We start from the raw sequence: 18,415 nt of genomic DNA, 5'->3' as shown, positions 1-18,415 counted from the left end.
TGGAGCATTCTCCGCACCGCCATTTGAATGCTCTCTGACAGTTTTAATAGCCACAAAGCATGATCCAAGGACAAGCTTGTATCAATTTGCAGATGAACCTTGTGTCACAGCACAGAAGCTGTTCTGTGACGGAATGAGATTCCACTTATCACTAGATGAAGTTGTTGCTCTAGCGAGCAGTATAGGGATTGAAGCGAAAGTGCCTTGAAAGTCTCACTCGTTTGTTTGTGTCTACACATCAAGCAGAAAGTCGCAAATGAGATAGGCGTTATCACCGAGGTGGTTGAGAAGTTCTGCAAATTTGTCATTGCCCTCAGTGATGTTTGTGGAATGCATTATGCACTCACTAAGTGAAAACCACAGCGTAGGTGAGTCCACATTCAGTGAAGGGAGTTTCAGCTGAGGATGTGCGAAATGGTAAAGGTCATGGCTGTGTGAGGCTGGCACCATCATGAGGTGAGCATTGCCCAGAGAGATAGATGTAGCAGGAGTGGAGGCACTGCAGAGTGGCACATCATAAAGCAGCAAAGAGATATGCAGCATGGTTGGTGCGGCAGGTGTGGAAGCATCGGGGAGTAGCGCATCATAAAGTGGTGAAGTGAAACACAGCATGGTTGGTAAGGCAAAATCAGAAGCATCAGGACGGAGCATGTGGTGATGAGACAAAGGTATGTGCAGTGCATTAGATGTGTGCAGTGCATTACATGTGAGCCGAACATGAAGATGGGTGTGACTGTTAGTATGTGGTGCTGGTCCATGGGAGCTGCTGGACACAGTGAGTACATGATACGCTCACGAGGTAATGAGTCTGGTAATGCAGTTGTACTGAATCTGGGCATTACACATGCATGGAGGGGTTGCAGAGTGTGCACATCATGCATTGTGGAGACAGCTGCAAGTGAACATGGTATGAGTGGCAGCAGTTGTGAGGTGTATGACACAGGCAGGTGTTGCATGACAACATATTCTTGTGTCCAGTTGCTAACTTTTATGTCCAAGAATGTCACTCAAACCCATGTTATTTTGTCTGGGAGGCAGTACATAGTTGGAAACAGTTTGAGGATTGTTTAGCGGAGTCCATTGTTGACCAACTATTGTGGCACTTTGGTGGGTGTCCGTACAGTTTTACAGAACTCTGGTAATGCTAATGGAATAAATTCAATGGCACTAAAGGAGTGTCCAGAGGAATAAGTGTCTTCATTTCCCATGTGTACTGACAGCTGGAGTCGCAGGAAGCCATTGTTCATCCACAATCGCATTCATTGTTGTAGCAGAATTACTAGGCATATAGCCATCCAACATCATTACAGTGCTGTCACTGGTAAGGTCACATTGCGAATATGACACATGCCGTTGACAAGTTTGGTATGAAGCAGCGTGAGCCTGGAATGTTAGATATGGAAGCAATAGAAGTATTGTTACTGGTTCACTACATACAGCCGAATTGGACACTTCACCCAGGTTTTGGGGAAACTGTACAAAACTGAGGCACAAAAAGTTTGTGGAATTCACAGGTGTTGATGAAGAGGTGAGACTGACATCCCTCAGAGCAGGAGATGGTTGAGCTGGAGGTTGCAGCTGCATTGCAGGACAATGGACTAGCATTGGAGATTTTACATTTTAAACACACGGCGGCTGAAATTTTGGGGTCACTACTATGGGAAATATGGTATTCAGGATAGTAATTGTGTATAATAATAACTGACTGTCATACAGTTCCACATGAACATGTTTTATTGTCCTAAAAGTTACAAAGCATTTTGTAACAAACATCGATCAGAGCGAACTAACTGCAGGTCCAGAGAGGTTAGTTCAGCTACCTCAGGGCAGCAGTTTTGTTCCGGACAAGTCCACGGCGTTACTTCCGCATAGCTTTATTTCACATATCTTTGACTTTGATGGAAATAACAAATATCTTTGACCTTCAAGTAGAGGTTATGTAATAAACTGAGATGACAAATGTCATGGAATACTTCCTATCATGTTGGACCTCCCTTTACCCACTGTAGTGGAGCAACTCCATGTAGCATGGGCTCAACAAGTTGCTGGAAGTCCCTGCAGAAATATTGAGTCATGCTGCCTCTATAGCCATCCATAATCTTGAAAGTGCTATTGGTGCACATGTTCGGTGATCTGGGTGGCCAAATCATTTGCCCAAACTGTCCAGAATGTCCTACGAATCAATCGCAAATAATTGTGACCTGGTGACATGATGCATTATCCATAAAAATTCCATCATTGTTTGGGAACATGCAAATGGTCTCCAAGTAGCCAAACATAACCATTTCCAGTCAATGATCGGTTCAGCTGAACCAGTCCACTCCATGTAAACACAGCCCACAATATTCTGGAGCCATCACCAGATTGTACAGTGCCTTGCTGAGAACTTGTGTCCATAGCTTCATGAGGTCTGTGCCACACTCGAACCCTACCATCAGCTCTGACCAACGAAATCGAGACTCATCTGACCATGCGACAGTTTTCCAGTGGTCTACGGTCCAATTGGTATTATCATGAGCCCAGGAGAAGTGCTGCAGGTGATGATGTACTGATTAGCAAAGGCACTCACATCAGTCATCTGCTGCCATAGCCCATTAATGCCAAATTTTGCTGCACTGCCCTAACAGATATGTTCATCGTACATCCTACTTTTATTTCTGCATATTTTGGCAGCCAGAAACAGTGGTCACATATGTGAGCATTGCATTTGCGTGAATATGTGTGTGTGTTCTCTAATCTAGAAGAAGGCTTTTTGGCTGAGAGCTTACTTGTTTAGCAGTCTTTTTGTTGCAACTGTCTGCGACTCAACATTTCAACTACATGGCGAACAGTGATCTATCCTTTTCATAATATTGTCATTATTCCATCCTGGATTTCTGTTGTTTCATTTTGCCTAATGGCTTTTATCCCATCCCGTAACCCAGCACTATTTTCCTTCGTTACTATTTCCTAATGCATTACCATACCCAGTGTCCATCCATTTCTTTCTTTTCTTTCCTGTGTTTTACTTGTCGCCCTCCAAACTGCCCAAAATGCTCTTACTTACAAACCACACTGTACCAACTGTCTCATCTGTGCTCGACACGTTTGCAAGACCGCGCTGATTGTCGGTGCAGCGTCTAATGTTCCACATTTTGCCTGCCAATATCACTAATCCTAGACATCCAAATTGATCATTCTTCCTGTGGCACTCTCACATATTTTTGCATGTTATTTTCTGTACTTTCCTGTGCCGCATGGACTTTTACCTCATCCTACCAACCCAATCCCACCCCACACTCTTTCTCCCCTCCAAAGGTGTGGCCTTGACAGTCAGAGACAGTGGTCATGTGTGTGAGAGGTGCTTTTGTGTGAATGTGTGTGTGTGTGTGTGTGTTTGTTTGTTGTCTAATCCAGAAGAAAGCATTTTGGCCAAAAGCTTACTTGTTTAGCAGTCTTTTCATTGCACCTGTCTGTGACTCAACATTTCCATTGTATCGTGAGTAGCAATTTATTCTTTTCATACTATTGTTAACATAGTATGTAGCGTGGTATTTGGACCTCTTCTGTTTTTTATGTATGTGAATGATGTTAAATTGCTCTGTAAGGTCCAAAGTAGTTCTGTGTGCATAAAGTGATCCACTGCATGTAAAAAGATATCTTTTAATGAATTAGAGACTCATTGCAGTAATGAGACAAGTGAAATTGTTCAGTGTAAGTATCAGCATTATGAAAAGGATAGTTGCTGCTCACCATGTAGTGGAGACGCAGAGTTGCAGATAGGCACAACGAAAAGACAATAAGAAAATGAGCTATCAGCCAACAAGGCCTTTGTCAGAGATAGAACATACACATACACGCTCATGCAAATGCAATTCACACACACATGACCATATTCTCTGGTGGCTGGGCCACACTGCAAGCAGCTGCGCTTGATGAGAGATGCAGTTGGGTGGCGGAGATAGGGAGGAGGCTGGGGCAGGGAGGATAAGGATAGCGGGGTAGGGGTGGGTGAAGGTAAAGTGCTGCTTGTGCTTGTGGGAACATACAGGGATGAAGTGGAGAAAGGGTAGGGCAACTAGGTGGAGTCGGGAGGTTAGACAGAGCGTCAGGGGGGGGGGGGGGGGTGAGGTTAGCAGGAAAGGAGAGAGGTAAAAACATTGTGGAACAGAGGCCTATGTAGTGCTGGAATGGGAACAGGGAAGGGGCTAGAGGGTAAGGAGGGTTACAGGAACGTAGGATATATTGCAGGGAGAGTTACCACCTGTGCAATTCAGATAAGCTAGTGGTGGTAGGAAGGATCCTAATGGCACATTCTGTTAATCATTGTCCTTACCCTCTAGTCCTTTCCCTGTTCCCATTCCTGCACTACATCGTCCTCTATTCCACCAATGCACCCTTGGTCTTTTTATGTCTCCCCTTTTCAGCTAATCTGCCCCCCCCCCCGTCCCCCCCCCCCCCTCTCCCACTCTCTCTCCGTCTAATCATCTGACTCCACATCATCCCCATATGCTCCCACAAGCAGCACTTTACTGTACCTCACCCCTACCCTCTCCGTCCCAGCATCCTCCTTACCGCCATCACCTGATTGTGTCTCCCATCATGCACAGCTGCTCGCAATGTGGCCTCGGCAGGCAGAAACTGTGGTCATGTGTGTGTTAATTGCAGTTGTGTCATTGTATGTGTGAAGTCCTTGTTGGCTGAGAACTCATTTTCTGACAGTCTTATTGTTGTTCCACCCTGTGATTCAGTATCTCCACTATATGGTAAGTGTAAGTACCAGTAACATGTGTCTCACAGAGTTCCATAACATTGATGGAATTGAAATGTATGTATGTAGTAAAATGATAAAAAAACATTATTGTAGTGTAAACGTACTTGGCTCAACCATTTAAAGTAATCTGAAAAAGGACAGGCTTGTCAACTTTCTAATACCTAAGTTACCTAAGAATATATTTGTAATGAGCAATTCAAAGCAAATCTAAATAAGCTATAGGTTCTTCAAAAAGGGATATATGAATCATCTGCTGAACAAAATATCAGGGATTGTGCTATAAACAGTCTCCAAGAACTAGAGTGCTGACTGTAGTGAACATGTTTATTTTAGAAGCGATATTGCTTGTTATGGACTGCACCCCAGCATGTATTTTGTTTGATTTGTGTCAGTACAGTACGTGAAAGAAAAAAAATATATATTTTACATTAGTGGCCATGGAACATCATTTGGGTCAAAATTAGCCAGTGAAAGCCTGTTACACTTATTTTCTCCTTCCACAGCAGGGATTAAGTTTCAGCTTAAGAAATTCCAATTTCAAAACACTTTGTACAGATTAGAAGGATATCAAAGTTACATGCAAAATGAGAAGTGTTTTGAAAAGAATATGTCAACATCAGCAAACCATTTGTTTGTAATAATGTTTTTTGCATCCTTATTATTATTGGTATTATTATTATTATTATTATTATTATTATTATTATTATTAAAGAACAGTGTTGTTGTACAGATTTTTAAAATAGGTCTGTTGTATGTTTCATCAGATGGATGAACTGGGATACAAAGCTACCTTAAAAATTCTTTGTTTTGGAGGTTTTTTGCCAACAGAAATTTATCCAAACTTGGTGGAGATCTACATGGAGTATGTCACCTTATTTTCAGCAGCTAGTGAGCTTAAAATATTTATAATATGGATAGAGATAAATGTAACCATCAAGTAACAGCAGATGGGAACTCTGCTTCCACATGGTGAGTAAATTTCTCTCTCTCTCTCTGAATAGTACATAATAATAATAATAATAATAATAATAATAATAATAATAATAATAATGAGTACTGTTATATTTGAAGCAGCTTGTTTCTATTTCACATTTTCTCTCACAGTCTGATTATTTAATAGACATGTTTCATACGATCTTGAGTAAAAACACAGAAAATGAAACAATGGAGTAATAATATAGCATTTGTACGAAACAGATGATAAAAATAAATACAAAGTTTTTGAGCTGAACAAGAGCATTATATTTATCTATAGAAATGGCAGACGGCAACAAGTTTCATGGAAACTATTGTGCTACCAGTATATTGTTATTATTTAAGATTAGGTTTATGCAGTAACATAATTTGTAGAAGGGATGAATAACTGTCTTGCTGCATTCAAAGGACTGGTAAGCATGAATGGGTTTTAAGACTTCACCATTTTTTATTTATTGCAGACACCAGATAGGGTTATTGTTTTTTATCTATGTAGCAAGGAAAACAATTACTGTGGATGGCATGCAGGATAGTAAAGAGATACAAAGTTCATAAATATTGTTTATTTTGTGTATGAGTATTTCTTCTGCTTACAACAGTAATAATGCTTATTGTACCACAAGAAAATTAAACTACAAACAGATTCAGGGAGTTTACCTACTAATAAAATGTTTGGTTTAGACATAAAATGGGTTAAGTATTATACAAATGATATAATGGTGATATTTCACACACTCAGACATCTACATAAGTGCTTACAAATACACACATGCATTCCAGAAATGTTGGCTGAGTGACAGCTTCAATGAGTTTTGTTTGCAAAATATGGAAAGAGAATGAAACAAATTTTTACTGTGGTCCATTAAAGCACTTTATGTATATGATTAACTAGCGTTATGACACTATAAAGAGTCAGTAATATCAGACATGCAAATATGTGAACAAAGCAGTCAGACAGGGAGCAGTCAGTGAAATGAAATGTATCTGACAGGACAGTAAAGACATAGTTTATTTAGATGATAGAGCACCAACTGAAGCTCAAATATTAACATATTTAATGTCAATTTTTCTAAAACCCTACTTGTCAGGTCCATACAAATGTAATCCTGTACACAATTTTTCTGCTAGTAGGGGAAGAATACTTTCATTAAAGGTACACAAACATATTTTATAGTACTCAGATCATAGCTTCTAATACAGTAGTTACGAGGATAATATCAAAGTACTATGTCTCTTTGGTGGCTACATTTGCAATTGTAGCACAGCTGGATGAGCAATGGCAACAAGGCCTACTACCAAAATATCAAACAGATGTTCGGTATTATACTTTCTTTGTGATTGTGCTGATACTTGGTTCTTCCTTTTCAACTTTGGGTGTGTTCCAGGACTGCTCTTTAACACTTCCTAAGGCAAAGTACAAAACATATGTACCTGCTGAAATTCCTGCAGCAATGTAAAATACTATATTCCATTGTGTAAGTGATGGCTGTAAAATAGGAAAGAGATAAAAATACATTAGATCTATTATATTCAGTATTATAAACAATATTATAGAATTATTTTCTTTGTGATATAGAAAGTAGTATACTTCTTGCTAATATCACTATTTACACCACAGCTTGTATTATCCCTTCTCTACTACTTGGTGTTAAAAGGGAACAGACACTGAAAGCATTATTGTTACATATGTGTTATGTAGGTATACTAAAGTTAAACTTTCTTATATGGGACAGATCATCAGAACAATTGGGAAGAGATGCAGGGGACATTAGTGATGAAAATGACTAAAACAACAAAGTAAATCAGCTGTTGCCGAGCACTGCCATGAATATAAACATAAAATAAAGTACAATAGGACCAGCGATGTGGTGAAATTAGCAAGTTTCTGTGACAGCATAGTTAAAAGAGTCTATCAAAATCTGAAGAGGGGCAGCAGCCTTTTCAGTAGTTGCAGGGGCAACAGTCTGGATGATTGACTGATCTGGCCTTGTAACATTAACCAAAACGGCCTTGCTGTGCTGGTACTGCAAACGGCTGAAAGCAAGGGGAAACTACAGCCGTAATTTTTCCCGAGGACATGCAGCTCTACTGTATGATTAAATTATGATGGTGTCCTCTTGGGTAAAATATTCCGGAGGTAAAATAGTCCCCCATTCGGATCTCCGGGCGGGGACTACTCAGGAGGACGTCGTTATCAGGAGAAAGAAAACTGGTGTTCTACGGATCGGAGCGTGGAATGTCAGATCCCTTAATCGGGCAGGTAGGTTAGAAAATTTAAAAAGGGAAATGGATAGGTTAAAGTTAGATATAGTGGGAATTAGTGAAGTTCGGTGGCAGGAGGAACAAGACTTTTGGTCAGGTGATTACAGGGTTATAAATACAAAATCAAATAGGGGTAATGCAGGAGTAGGTTTAATAATGAATAAAAAAATAGGAGTGCGGGTTAGCTACTACAAACAGCATAGTGAACGCATTATTGTGGCCAAGATAGACACAAAGCCCATGCCTACTACAGTAGTACAAGTTTATATGCCAACTACCTCTGCAGATGATGAAGAAATAGATGAAATGTATGACGAGATAAAAGAAATTATTCAGGTAGTGAAAGGAGACGAAAATTTAATAGCCATGGGTGACTGGAATTCGTCAGTAGGAAAAGGGAGAGAAGGAAACATAGTAGGTGAATATGGATTGGGGGGAAGGAATGAAAGAGGAAGCCGCCTAGTAGAATTTTGCACAGAGCATAACTTAATCATAGCCAACACTTGGTTCAAGAATCAAAAAAGAAGGTTGCATACCTGGAAGAATCCTGGAGATACTAGTAGGTATCAGATAGATTGTATAATGGTAAGACAGAGATTTAGGAACCAGGTTTTAAATTGTAAGACATTTCCTGGGGCAGATGTGGATTCTGACCACAATCTATTGGTTATGGACTGCAGATTGAAACTGAAGAAATTGCAAAAAGGTGGGAATTTAAGGAGATGGGACCTGGATAAACTGAAAGAACCAGAGGTTGTAGAGAGTTTCAGGGAGAGCATAAGGGAACAATTGACAGGAATGGGGGAAAGAAATACAGTAGAAGAAGAATGGGTAGCTCTGAGGGATGAAGTAGTGAAGGCAGCAGAGGATCAAGTAGGTAAAAAGACGAGGGCTAATAGAAATCCTTGGGTAACAGAAGAAATATTGAATTTAATTGATGAAAGGAGAAAATACAAAAATGCAGTAAATGAAGCAGGCAAAAAGGAATACAGACGTCTCAAAAATGATATCGACAGGAAGTGCAAAATGGCTAAGCAAGGGTGGCTAGAGGACAAATGTAAGGATATAGAGGCTTGTCTCACTAGGGGTAAGATAGATACTGCCTACAGGAAAATTAAAGAGACCTTTGGAGAGAAGAGAACCACTTGTATGAATATCAAGAGCTCAGATGGCAACCCAGTTCTAAGCAAAGAAGGGAAGGCAGAAAGGTGGAAGGAGTATATAGAGGGTTTATACAAGGGCGATGTACTTGAGGACAATATTATGGAAATGGAAGAGGATGTAGATGAAGACGAAATGGGAGATAAGATACTGCGTGAAGAGTTTGACAGAGCACTGAAAGACCTGAGTCGAAACAAGGCCCCGGGAGTAGACAACATTCCATTTGAACTACTGATGGCCTCGGGAGAGCCAGTCATGACAAAACTCTACCATCTGGTGAGCACGATGTATGAGACAGGCGAAATACCCTCCGACTTCAAGAAGAATATAATAATTCCAATCCCAAAGAAAGCAGGTGTTGACAGATGTGAAAGTTACCGAACTATCAGGTTAATAAGTCACAGCTGCAAAATACTAACGCGAATTCTTTACAGACGAATGGAAAAACTGGTAGAAGCCGACCTCGGGGAAGATCAGTTTGGATTCCGTAGAAATGTTGGAACACGTGAGGCAATACTGACCTTACGACTTATCTTAGAAGAAAGATTAAGAAAAGGCAAACCTACGTTTCTAGCATTTGTAGACTTAGAGAAAGCTTTTGACAATGTTAACTGGAATACTCTCTTTCAAATTCTGAAGGTGGCAGGGGTAAAATACAGGGAGCGAAAGGCTATTTACAGTTTGTACAGAAACCAGATGGCAGTTATAAGAGTCGAGGGGCATGAAAGGGAAGCAGTGGTTGGGAAAGGAGTAAGACAGGGTTGTAGCCTCTCCCCGATGTTATTCAATCTGTATATTGAGCAAGCAGTAAAGGAAACAAAAGAAAAATTCGGAGTAGGTATTAAAATTCATGGAGAAGAAGTAAAAACTTTGAGGTTCGCCGATGACATTGTAATTCTGTCAGAGACAGCAAAGGACTTGGAAGAGCAGTTGAACGGAATGGACAGTGTCTTGAAAGGAGGATATAAGATGAACATCAACAAAAGCAAAACGAGGATAATGGAATGTAGTCAAATTAAGTCGGGTGATGCTGAGGGAATTAGATTAGGAAATGAGACACTTAAAGTAGTAAAGGAGTTTTGCTATTTAGGGAGTAAAATAACCGATGATGGTCGAAGTAGAGAGGATATAAAATGTAGACTGGCAATGGCAAGGAAAGCGTTTCTCAAGAAGAGGAATTTGTTAACATCAAGTATAGATTTAAGTGTCAGGAAATCGTTTCTGAAAGTATTTGTATGGAGTGTAGCCATGTATGGAAGTGAAACATGGACGATAACTAGTTTGGACAAGAAGAGAATAGAAGCTTTTGAAATGTGGTGCTACAGAAGAATGCTGAAGATAAGGTGGGTAGATCATGTAACTAATGAGGAAGTATTGAATAGGATTGGTGAGAAGAGAAGTTTGTGGCACAACTTGACTAGAAGAAGGGATCGGTTGGTAGGACATGTTTTGAGGCATCAAGGGATCACAAATTTAGCATTGGAGGGCAGTGTGGAGGGTAAAAATCGTAGAGGGAGACCAAGAGATGAATACACTAAGCAAATTCAGAAGGATGTAGTTTGCAGTAGATACTGGGAGATGAAGAAGCTTGCACAGGATAGAGTAGCATGGAGAGCTGCATCAAACCAGTCTCAGGACTGAAGACCACAACAACAACATCAAAATACAGATATTAGAAAACTTAATAAACTGAGACAGAGTTTTCAGTTGAAACACAGCTTGGGGTCCAGTACTCACTTAATTTAAAGCCCATAATGTTTTTTGTTACAGTATGGTGTGCATTAAGAATTTCTGAATCACAAGGATAGCTACACACATACAAAGATTACTAAACCACTACATGTTAACATTTCAACACAGCTCTCCAATGTAATATAACACAAACAAAAACAGTTAGAAGCAAATGTCAAGATCTTTTGTGTGGTTTATCACCCCACTTGTCAGTGTCAGTAAATCTTTGAAAGAAGCCTTGTAGGCATTTGTGGGACAATTTGATACAGTGTGAAACACTGTCTGTCACAGTCACAAGATGGTGATGAAGATTTGGGTTGTAACCTCCAGTTATGGAAATACTGGCATGAGATACCTAGATCAGAAGTTGGGTAGCTATTGCCCAGTCACTCACATGGCCAAGCCTCCTGAACTATATTAGAGGAATATCAGATGTATATATAAATTAAACATGAGAAGACTGAGAATAGATCTCTGTGGCAAGCCATTATTCAATACTTGTGGACAGCTGGTGTCTTCTCCTGTGGTTACAGTAAATGTTCTTCCAACTGACGTGTTGTTTGTTAGTTTCATTGTCCTCTGCATGGAGCAGCTTGTAATAATTTGTAAAGTAACCCAAACTGTATCATATGCTGCACTTAGATTAGTGCAAGCAAATGATGCTTTTTGCTTCATCTGGTATCATGCTTCAATAAATATTATTAACCCTCGAGCAGGTGCGCCGTTTTTCATAACATGAGCAGGCATGTGGCGCACTTTGTGCGTATGTATAGGATAGCTTTGTTTATGTTATGTATAATCAAAATCACAGTTTAATCTTAGTTTATTTAAACAATGAGAAAGTAAACTTACATAATATGGCCTTAACCACTGCTTTATTAAACAATAATGAAATAAATTTTCACTATAATACTCTGTTGTCAAGGGCAGATGTCACAGAGACAGCAATGACCCACTCAAAGCGTTAAACAATGCAGTTGCATCAGATCCCAGCCAGCTGCTTGTTCGATCATTAATAATCTCATATACAACTGCCTCATTGTGGGATTATGTTGCTAGTTCGTAATCAGGGTCACTTTTTTGCACGAATCATACATTTTTTTCCTTGCCTAGCTCTTTGTATTTTATATTACTGCTATCACTTGGACATACGACAACACAATTTATTGCTACGTTCCCTGAACCAATAGTGAATGAACTGGTATGGGTTTGCAGTTGTGAAACAACAATGGAACCGTGCTGAAACATTTTGTTTTTGGTTGGCGTACTTTATGCACAGGCACGCCCGCTCGAGGGTTAATGGTAAGACTTGATGAACACTACTCAGTCCTGTTCCAAAGCCAGCTTGTTTAACAGGAAGATTATGAAAGATCACTGGGCTAATCCAACTGTACATAACCCTTTCAAGGCACTTATAAATACTGCTCAGTAATGGGACAGGGCTATTGCTATGACCTTTGATTGCTTCATTTTTTGTAGGATTGAACCAGTTGTCATAATATCAGAGAATAAATCTGCCAGCCATCTTTTTGCATAGTTTGGGATGGATTCCGTCATTATCCAGTGCCTTTCCAGGTTTTAGAGTTTTAAGAGCAGCCAAAATTTCAGATGCAGAGAAAGTTCTTGAGAATTCAGATTATTCATTAATGCTCTTTTTGAGCAATGAATGTTTGTGTCTGATGTATCTTATGTCTGTTTTATCTCTTGGTGCTCTGGATGTAGACAGTAAATGTGACCCAATCCTGTTAGCAGAGAGATGAGTCTTGCCTCTTATTTTTATTTTGTTTCTATCCAACTTCCTTAGTAATTACCATGCTTATCTACTTGATGTTTGAAAATTGAGTGACTCAACAGGTAACTAGATAATCTTGAAGATCTCCTGGCTAAAATTTGTCACAAAACATGGACTCACATGGTTCTTTCCAGGACCTTTGGAACTGTCATCACACAGATGATGATGGCAAGGGGTTAAGGACAGTCGAAACTAAATGCAGTAATGAAAGTTTGCTCATTTGCCATTTTCATTTTTATAACTGCCTTGAAAAGTAGAAGTGTTATTCCAGATCCCATCAGTGCAGTGGATGTCTCAGAATTCTATGTGAGTAGCTGTGTGTGTAGATTAGGCTGTTCTGGTGAGAGGAGTGATCTGTGGATACATAGCAAATGCAGTGCAAGCAGGTAGCTCAATAAATTGGCTGAGTGAGAATATCAAAATGAGGCTTGTTTATTTGAACAATTTCATAAAAAATGCTGTATTTTTGCTAGGCAGCTATCTGCTGAAGAGAAGAAGATACAGGATATATTGTAACATAGTCTGCTAAATTGAAATGTTGTGATAGATACTATATTTTAGAAACTTATTTTCAGATGAGCTGTGGTAAGTATACACTTATATGATCTGATCCTTTTGTAGGCATTAGCTGGTTAAGAGACAGATGGAGTATACAGGAGACAGTCCTGCATACGTTGTACTTGAAAGAAGTGAATTCACATTTTAGTTGCCATGAACAAATTTCAAACTGGTGATAGATCATAGTATTTACTTCTACCTGATTAGTAAAAAAAATGAACAAAAAATTAAGAAATGTGGTACTGTAATAATGCCTTACAGCATAAACTCTTAATGTCCAATCATCAAATGGATTTGCAGATTGCACCTATAATGTAATAAATGGAGAAACAGGGACCTGGCATTGTATGCAGATCTGTAGGCCTACTAGGCAGCACCTACGGCAACAGAGGCCACAATGCTGGATCTAATTTTATTTCATGAAACAGTCACATTCAATATAATAAAAACTTTTTTTAAAACTCACAATAGGCCAATACAAATCATCTGGAACTGAGCATTGTTACATGTGAGAACTTGAGTCAGAACGCAACTAAATTACAGGGACTTTAAAGCATCGCACTCCACAATTGTGATTTAGCCTTCATAGTTTCTGTCCCAAAAACTGTATTTTGATTTGTATGGAGAAGCATTAATGAGTGGATGTCATTATTTTTATAGAAAAGCCATGTTCTGTTCTAAATACTCACATTTTCATTAATCAGGGCTCCTACAGCAAGTGGAGCAAATATTCCACAGGATGTAACTACTGTGTGGAGAAGTCCTGATATTGTACCAGCAAAGTTGCGTGCCAGATCCATGTGATTAAGATAACTTCCTCCATAGAGTGCTGAGTTTGTTGTTGTTGTTATTATTAGAAGAACCACAATAGCACTTGAATTGCAGCCCACAAATGTAATGATGATAAAAGCTACTGCTGGCCCAATTGCCGCTGGAAAAAAATATTGCATATCATAAAGAGAATCTCAGCACAGCGGGAATGGGCACTATCTTAAAGTTCAAATTAAGTTTTTGCATGCGACAAAGACTAATTATATTACATAAATGTTCTAGAAATATTTACTTACTAAGCAATTATTTAGAACCCATGTAAACATGAAGTTTCACTATCTTATATCTAAGTTTTCTCTGATAACTCCAATAAAAGATTATAATTTTAACCATTTAAAAAAAAATCTGGCATTCTATAAGTTTAGCATGAAGCGTTAGAGTTCTTAATTGGGTAGGTAGGTTAGACAAATGGATGGATTGAAGGTGTAGTGGGGATTAGTGAAAAGTGCAGGCAGGAAGAACAGGACTTTTAGTAAAATGGGTACTGGGTTATCAACACAAAATCAGACAGAGGTAATGCAAGAGTATGTACAAGAACAAATAAGGTATTAATAATAAGCCATAATTACGATGAAAAGCTTAGGGAACACTTTACTGCAGCCGAGGCAGACACAAAGCCAACACCCTCTACACTAACACAAGTTTATATGTCTACTACCTCTGCAGGCGATGAAGAATGTTTGATGAAATAAAAAAAGAGTTATTTTGATTGTTGAGAGAGAAGAAAATTTAATTGTAAGGGAGGGGTACTGTAGTTTGATAGTAAGAAAATTAAGAGAAGAAAAGATAGCAGGAGAAAATGAACTGGGGGAAAGGGGAAAACATTGACTGGGGGAAAAGTATGAAAGGGGAAGCAGCCTGCTGGAATTTCACACATAGTGCAGTTTGGTCACTGCAGACTTGTTTAAGAATCATGAAAGAGGGCTGCATATTTGGAAGTGAGCGGGTGACACTGGAAGGTGTCAGATATATAATAGTGAGACAGAGAATTCGAAACCAAATTTTAAACAGGAGAAGTTTCCAGTGGCAGATATGAACTCTGACCACAATTGACTGATCATAAACTGCAAATTAAAACAGTTAAAAATACATAAAGTTAGGAAATTAATGAGATGGAACCTGTACGCAAAAGAACTTGCCCCCCTTCTAACAGCTGTGTACCACAAGTCTCTAGAGGAATGGAAGGTTCCAAATGATTGGAAAAGAGCACAGGTAGTCCCAGTCTTCAAGAAGGGTCGTCGAGCAGATGCGCAAAACTATAGACCTATATCTCTGACGTCGATCTGTTGTAGAATTTTAGAACATGTTTTTTGCTCGAGTATCATGTTGTTTTTGGAAACCCAGAATCTACTATGCAGGAATCAACATGGATTCTGGAAACAGCGATCATGTGAGACCCAACTCGCTTTATTTGTTCATGAGACCCAGAAAATATTAGATACAGGCTCCCAGGTAGATGCTATTTTTCTTGACTTCCGGAAGGCATTCGATACAGTTCCGCACTGTCGCCTGATAAACAAAGTAAGAGCCTACGGAATATCAGACCAGCTGTGTGGCTGGATTGAAGAGTTTTTAGCAAACAGAACACAGCATGTTGTTATCAATGGAGAGACGTCTACAGACGTTAAAGTAACCTCTGGCGTGCCACAGGGGAGTGTTATGGGACCATTGCTTTTCACAATACATATAAATGACCTAGTAGATAGTGTCAGAAGTTCCATGCGGCTTTTCGCGGATGATGCTGTAGTATACAGAGAAGTTGCAGCATTAGAAAATTGTAGCGAAATGCAGGAAGATCTGCAGCGGATAGGCACTTGGTGCAGGGAGTGGCAACTGACCCTTAACATAGACAAATGTAATGTATTGTGAATACATAGAAAGAAGGATCCTTTATTGTATGATTATATGATAGCGGGACAAACACTGGTAGCAGTTACTTCTGTAAAATATCTGGGAGTATGCGTGCGGAACGATTTGAAGTGGAATGATCATATAAAATTAATTGGTGGTAAGGCGGGTACCAGGTTGAGATTCATTGGGAGAGTCCTTAGAAAATGTAGTCCATCAACAAAGGAGGTGGCTTACAAAACACTCGTTTGACCTATACTTGAGTATTGCTCATAAGTGTGGGATCCGTACCAGATCGGGTTGACGGAGGAGATAGAGAAGATCCAAAGAAGAGCGGCGCGTTTCGTCACAGGGTTATTTGTTAACCGTGGTAGCGTTACGGAGATGTTTAACAAACTCAAGTGGCAGACTCTGCAAGAGAGGTGCTCTGCATCATGGTGTAGCTTGCTGGCCAGGTTTCGAGAGGGTGCGTTTCTGGATGAGGTATCAAATATATTGCTTCCCCCTACTTATACCTCCCGAGGAGATCACGAATGTAAAATTAGAGAGAATAGAGCGCGCACGGAGGCTTTCAGACAGTCGTTTTTCCCGCGAACCATACACAACTGGAACAGGAAAGGGAGGTAATGACAGTGGCATGTAAAGTGTCCTCCACCACACATCGTTGGGTGGCTTGTGGAGTATAAATGTAGATGTAGATGTAGATGGATAAAATGAAACAGCCACTGTTGACAAAGTTTTAAAGGGAGCATTAGGTAATGTTAAGTGGGTAGCTTGTGAAATGAAATGGTCAAGGCAGCAAAAGATCAAAAATGAAGAAAAGGTCAAGGCCCAGTTTAATTTAATAGCATGGCTAGGGCCCCCCGTCGGGCAGACCGTTCACTGGGTGCTGGTCTTTCAATTTGATGCCACTTCGGCGACCTGCAGTCAAGGAGGATGATAGGATGATGATGAGGACAACACAACACCCAGTCCCGGGATGGAGAAAATTCCCCGACTCAGCCAGGAATCGCACCCGGGCCCAGAGGACTGACATTCCATCATGTTGACCATGCAGCAACCGGGGACAGACAAGGTCCAGTATAATTCTTGGATAACACATGTGATGTTGACTATAACTGACAAAAGGAGGGAGTAGATACAGAAGGGCTATACAAAGGAAATGAATTTGATGAGAGGCATGATAGTATCAGAAGAATTCGACAGAGCACTGGGAGTTCTAAGTCAAAAAAGGCACTTTGAGTAGATAACATTTCCTCAGAATTATTGTCATCCTTGGGAGAACATACTATGAAAAACAGGTAGCAGACTATGTTGTATTGGTGGAATACTTGGGAAATGCAATCAGTCCACACTGAAGATTGCTTTCTAATCTCTCATGCAACCCATCCTAGAATGTTGTTCAGATGTGTGGACCTGACCCAACAGGATTAACAGGAGGTATTAAATGTATACAGAGGAGGGCAACACAAGTGTCATCAGTTTCTCTGGCCCACGGCAGAGTGTCACAGAGATGTTGAAAGAAGTGAACTGTCAGACACCTGAAGATGTAAACTGTCCTGAGAAAAAATACTAACGAAGTTTCAAGAAATGGTTTTAAATGATGACTCTAAGAATTTACTACAACCTGTTACATGTTGTGAGGACAACATCTGGTTAATTACAGCATGCACAGAGGCATTTAAACAGTCATTCTTTCACATTCCATATGTGACTGGAAAGGGGAGAAAGCCCTGACAGCTGGTACAATGGGACATGTTCTCTGCCATGCTCTTCACTGTGATCTGCAGAGTATGGGTGTAGATGTAAATAAAACTGGTCCTCGTACAGGACAGATGAGATGGGTGAAATACACTGAGACCTCAGGTGCATGTGCCGACAGGTGCGAATATACTGAACCATAGTTTAATAAATTATGGTTGCCAAATGCTAATATAAAGTTACATATAGAAGAATGGAAAAACTGGTGGAAGATGACCTCAGGGAAGATTAGTTTAGATTCTAGAGAAATTTAGGAACACACAAGGTAATACTGACCCTACAACTAGTCTCGGACAACAGACTGAAAAAGGCAAACCTATGTTATAGCATCTGTAGATTCAGAGAAAGGTTTTGACAATGCTGACTCAAATATACTCTTGTAAATTCTGAAGTTAGCATGGAGCAAAAGGTTATCTACAACTGGTACAGAAACCAGACTGTAGTTACAAGAGATGAAGGGTGTGAAAAGTGAACAATGATTGAGAAGGGAGTAGCCAATCCACAGTGTTATGCATACTGCACATGAGCACGCAGTAAAGGAAACAACTCGGATATTTTAAAAATGAATTCAAGTGCAAGGAAAAGAAAGTACTACTTTTATGTTTGGCTGAAGTAATCCTGTCAAAAGATGGCACAGGACTTGGAAGATCAATTGGATGGTGGTTATGCACCAGTTGACCAAGCACCATTTTGTATTTTTTTAGATTTTTGTACCCACTCATGTGTGGAAGTGTAAACTATCT

At 39.8% G+C, this 18,415-nt stretch overlaps 2 protein-coding genes across 2 annotated transcripts in view; both read right to left on the bottom strand.

Annotated features, from left to right (window-relative positions):
• Positions 1–6,431: 6,431 nt before the first annotated feature.
• On the bottom strand, positions 6,432–14,044 carry LOC126162423 (putative inorganic phosphate cotransporter). Its single transcript, XM_049918923.1, has 2 exons — positions 13,922–14,044; positions 6,432–7,214 (listed from the first exon to the last, which is right to left on the bottom strand). Exons 1-2 carry the CDS (start codon positions 14,030–14,032, stop codon positions 7,050–7,052), a joined length of 276 nt encoding a protein of 91 aa, XP_049774880.1. The 5' UTR covers positions 14,033–14,044; the 3' UTR covers positions 6,432–7,049.
• LOC126157495 (sialin-like) overlaps positions 14,037–18,415 on the bottom strand; it is a 64,315-nt gene continuing 59,936 nt past the window's right edge. The window contains exons 8-9 of the mRNA XM_049916378.1: positions 14,096–14,163; positions 14,037–14,045 (exon numbers count right to left, since the gene is read on the bottom strand). Of these exons, the coding sequence (XP_049772335.1) occupies positions 14,037–14,045; positions 14,096–14,163 (77 nt within the window). The remainder of the gene's footprint in view (positions 14,046–14,095; positions 14,164–18,415) is intronic.

Source organism: Schistocerca cancellata, chromosome 2 (genome assembly GCF_023864275.1).
Source record: "Schistocerca cancellata isolate TAMUIC-IGC-003103 chromosome 2, iqSchCanc2.1, whole genome shotgun sequence".
In the NCBI taxonomy this organism is placed as follows: Eukaryota; Metazoa; Arthropoda; class Insecta; order Orthoptera; family Acrididae; genus Schistocerca; species Schistocerca cancellata.
Note: the sequence above shows the minus strand (reverse complement) of the source record. Positions and strands in the feature narration are given on the sequence as shown.

Excerpts from the sequence above, each read along its gene's own strand:
- LOC126162423 (XM_049918923.1), bottom strand. The coding sequence starts at position 14,032 with ATGGATCTGGCACGCAACTTTGCTGGTACAATATCAGGACTTCTCCAC. Across the intron at positions 7,215-13,921 it reads GAGCCCTGATTAATGAAAAT|CCATCACTTACACAATGGAA; the intron begins GTGAGTATTTAG and ends CCTATTTTACAG.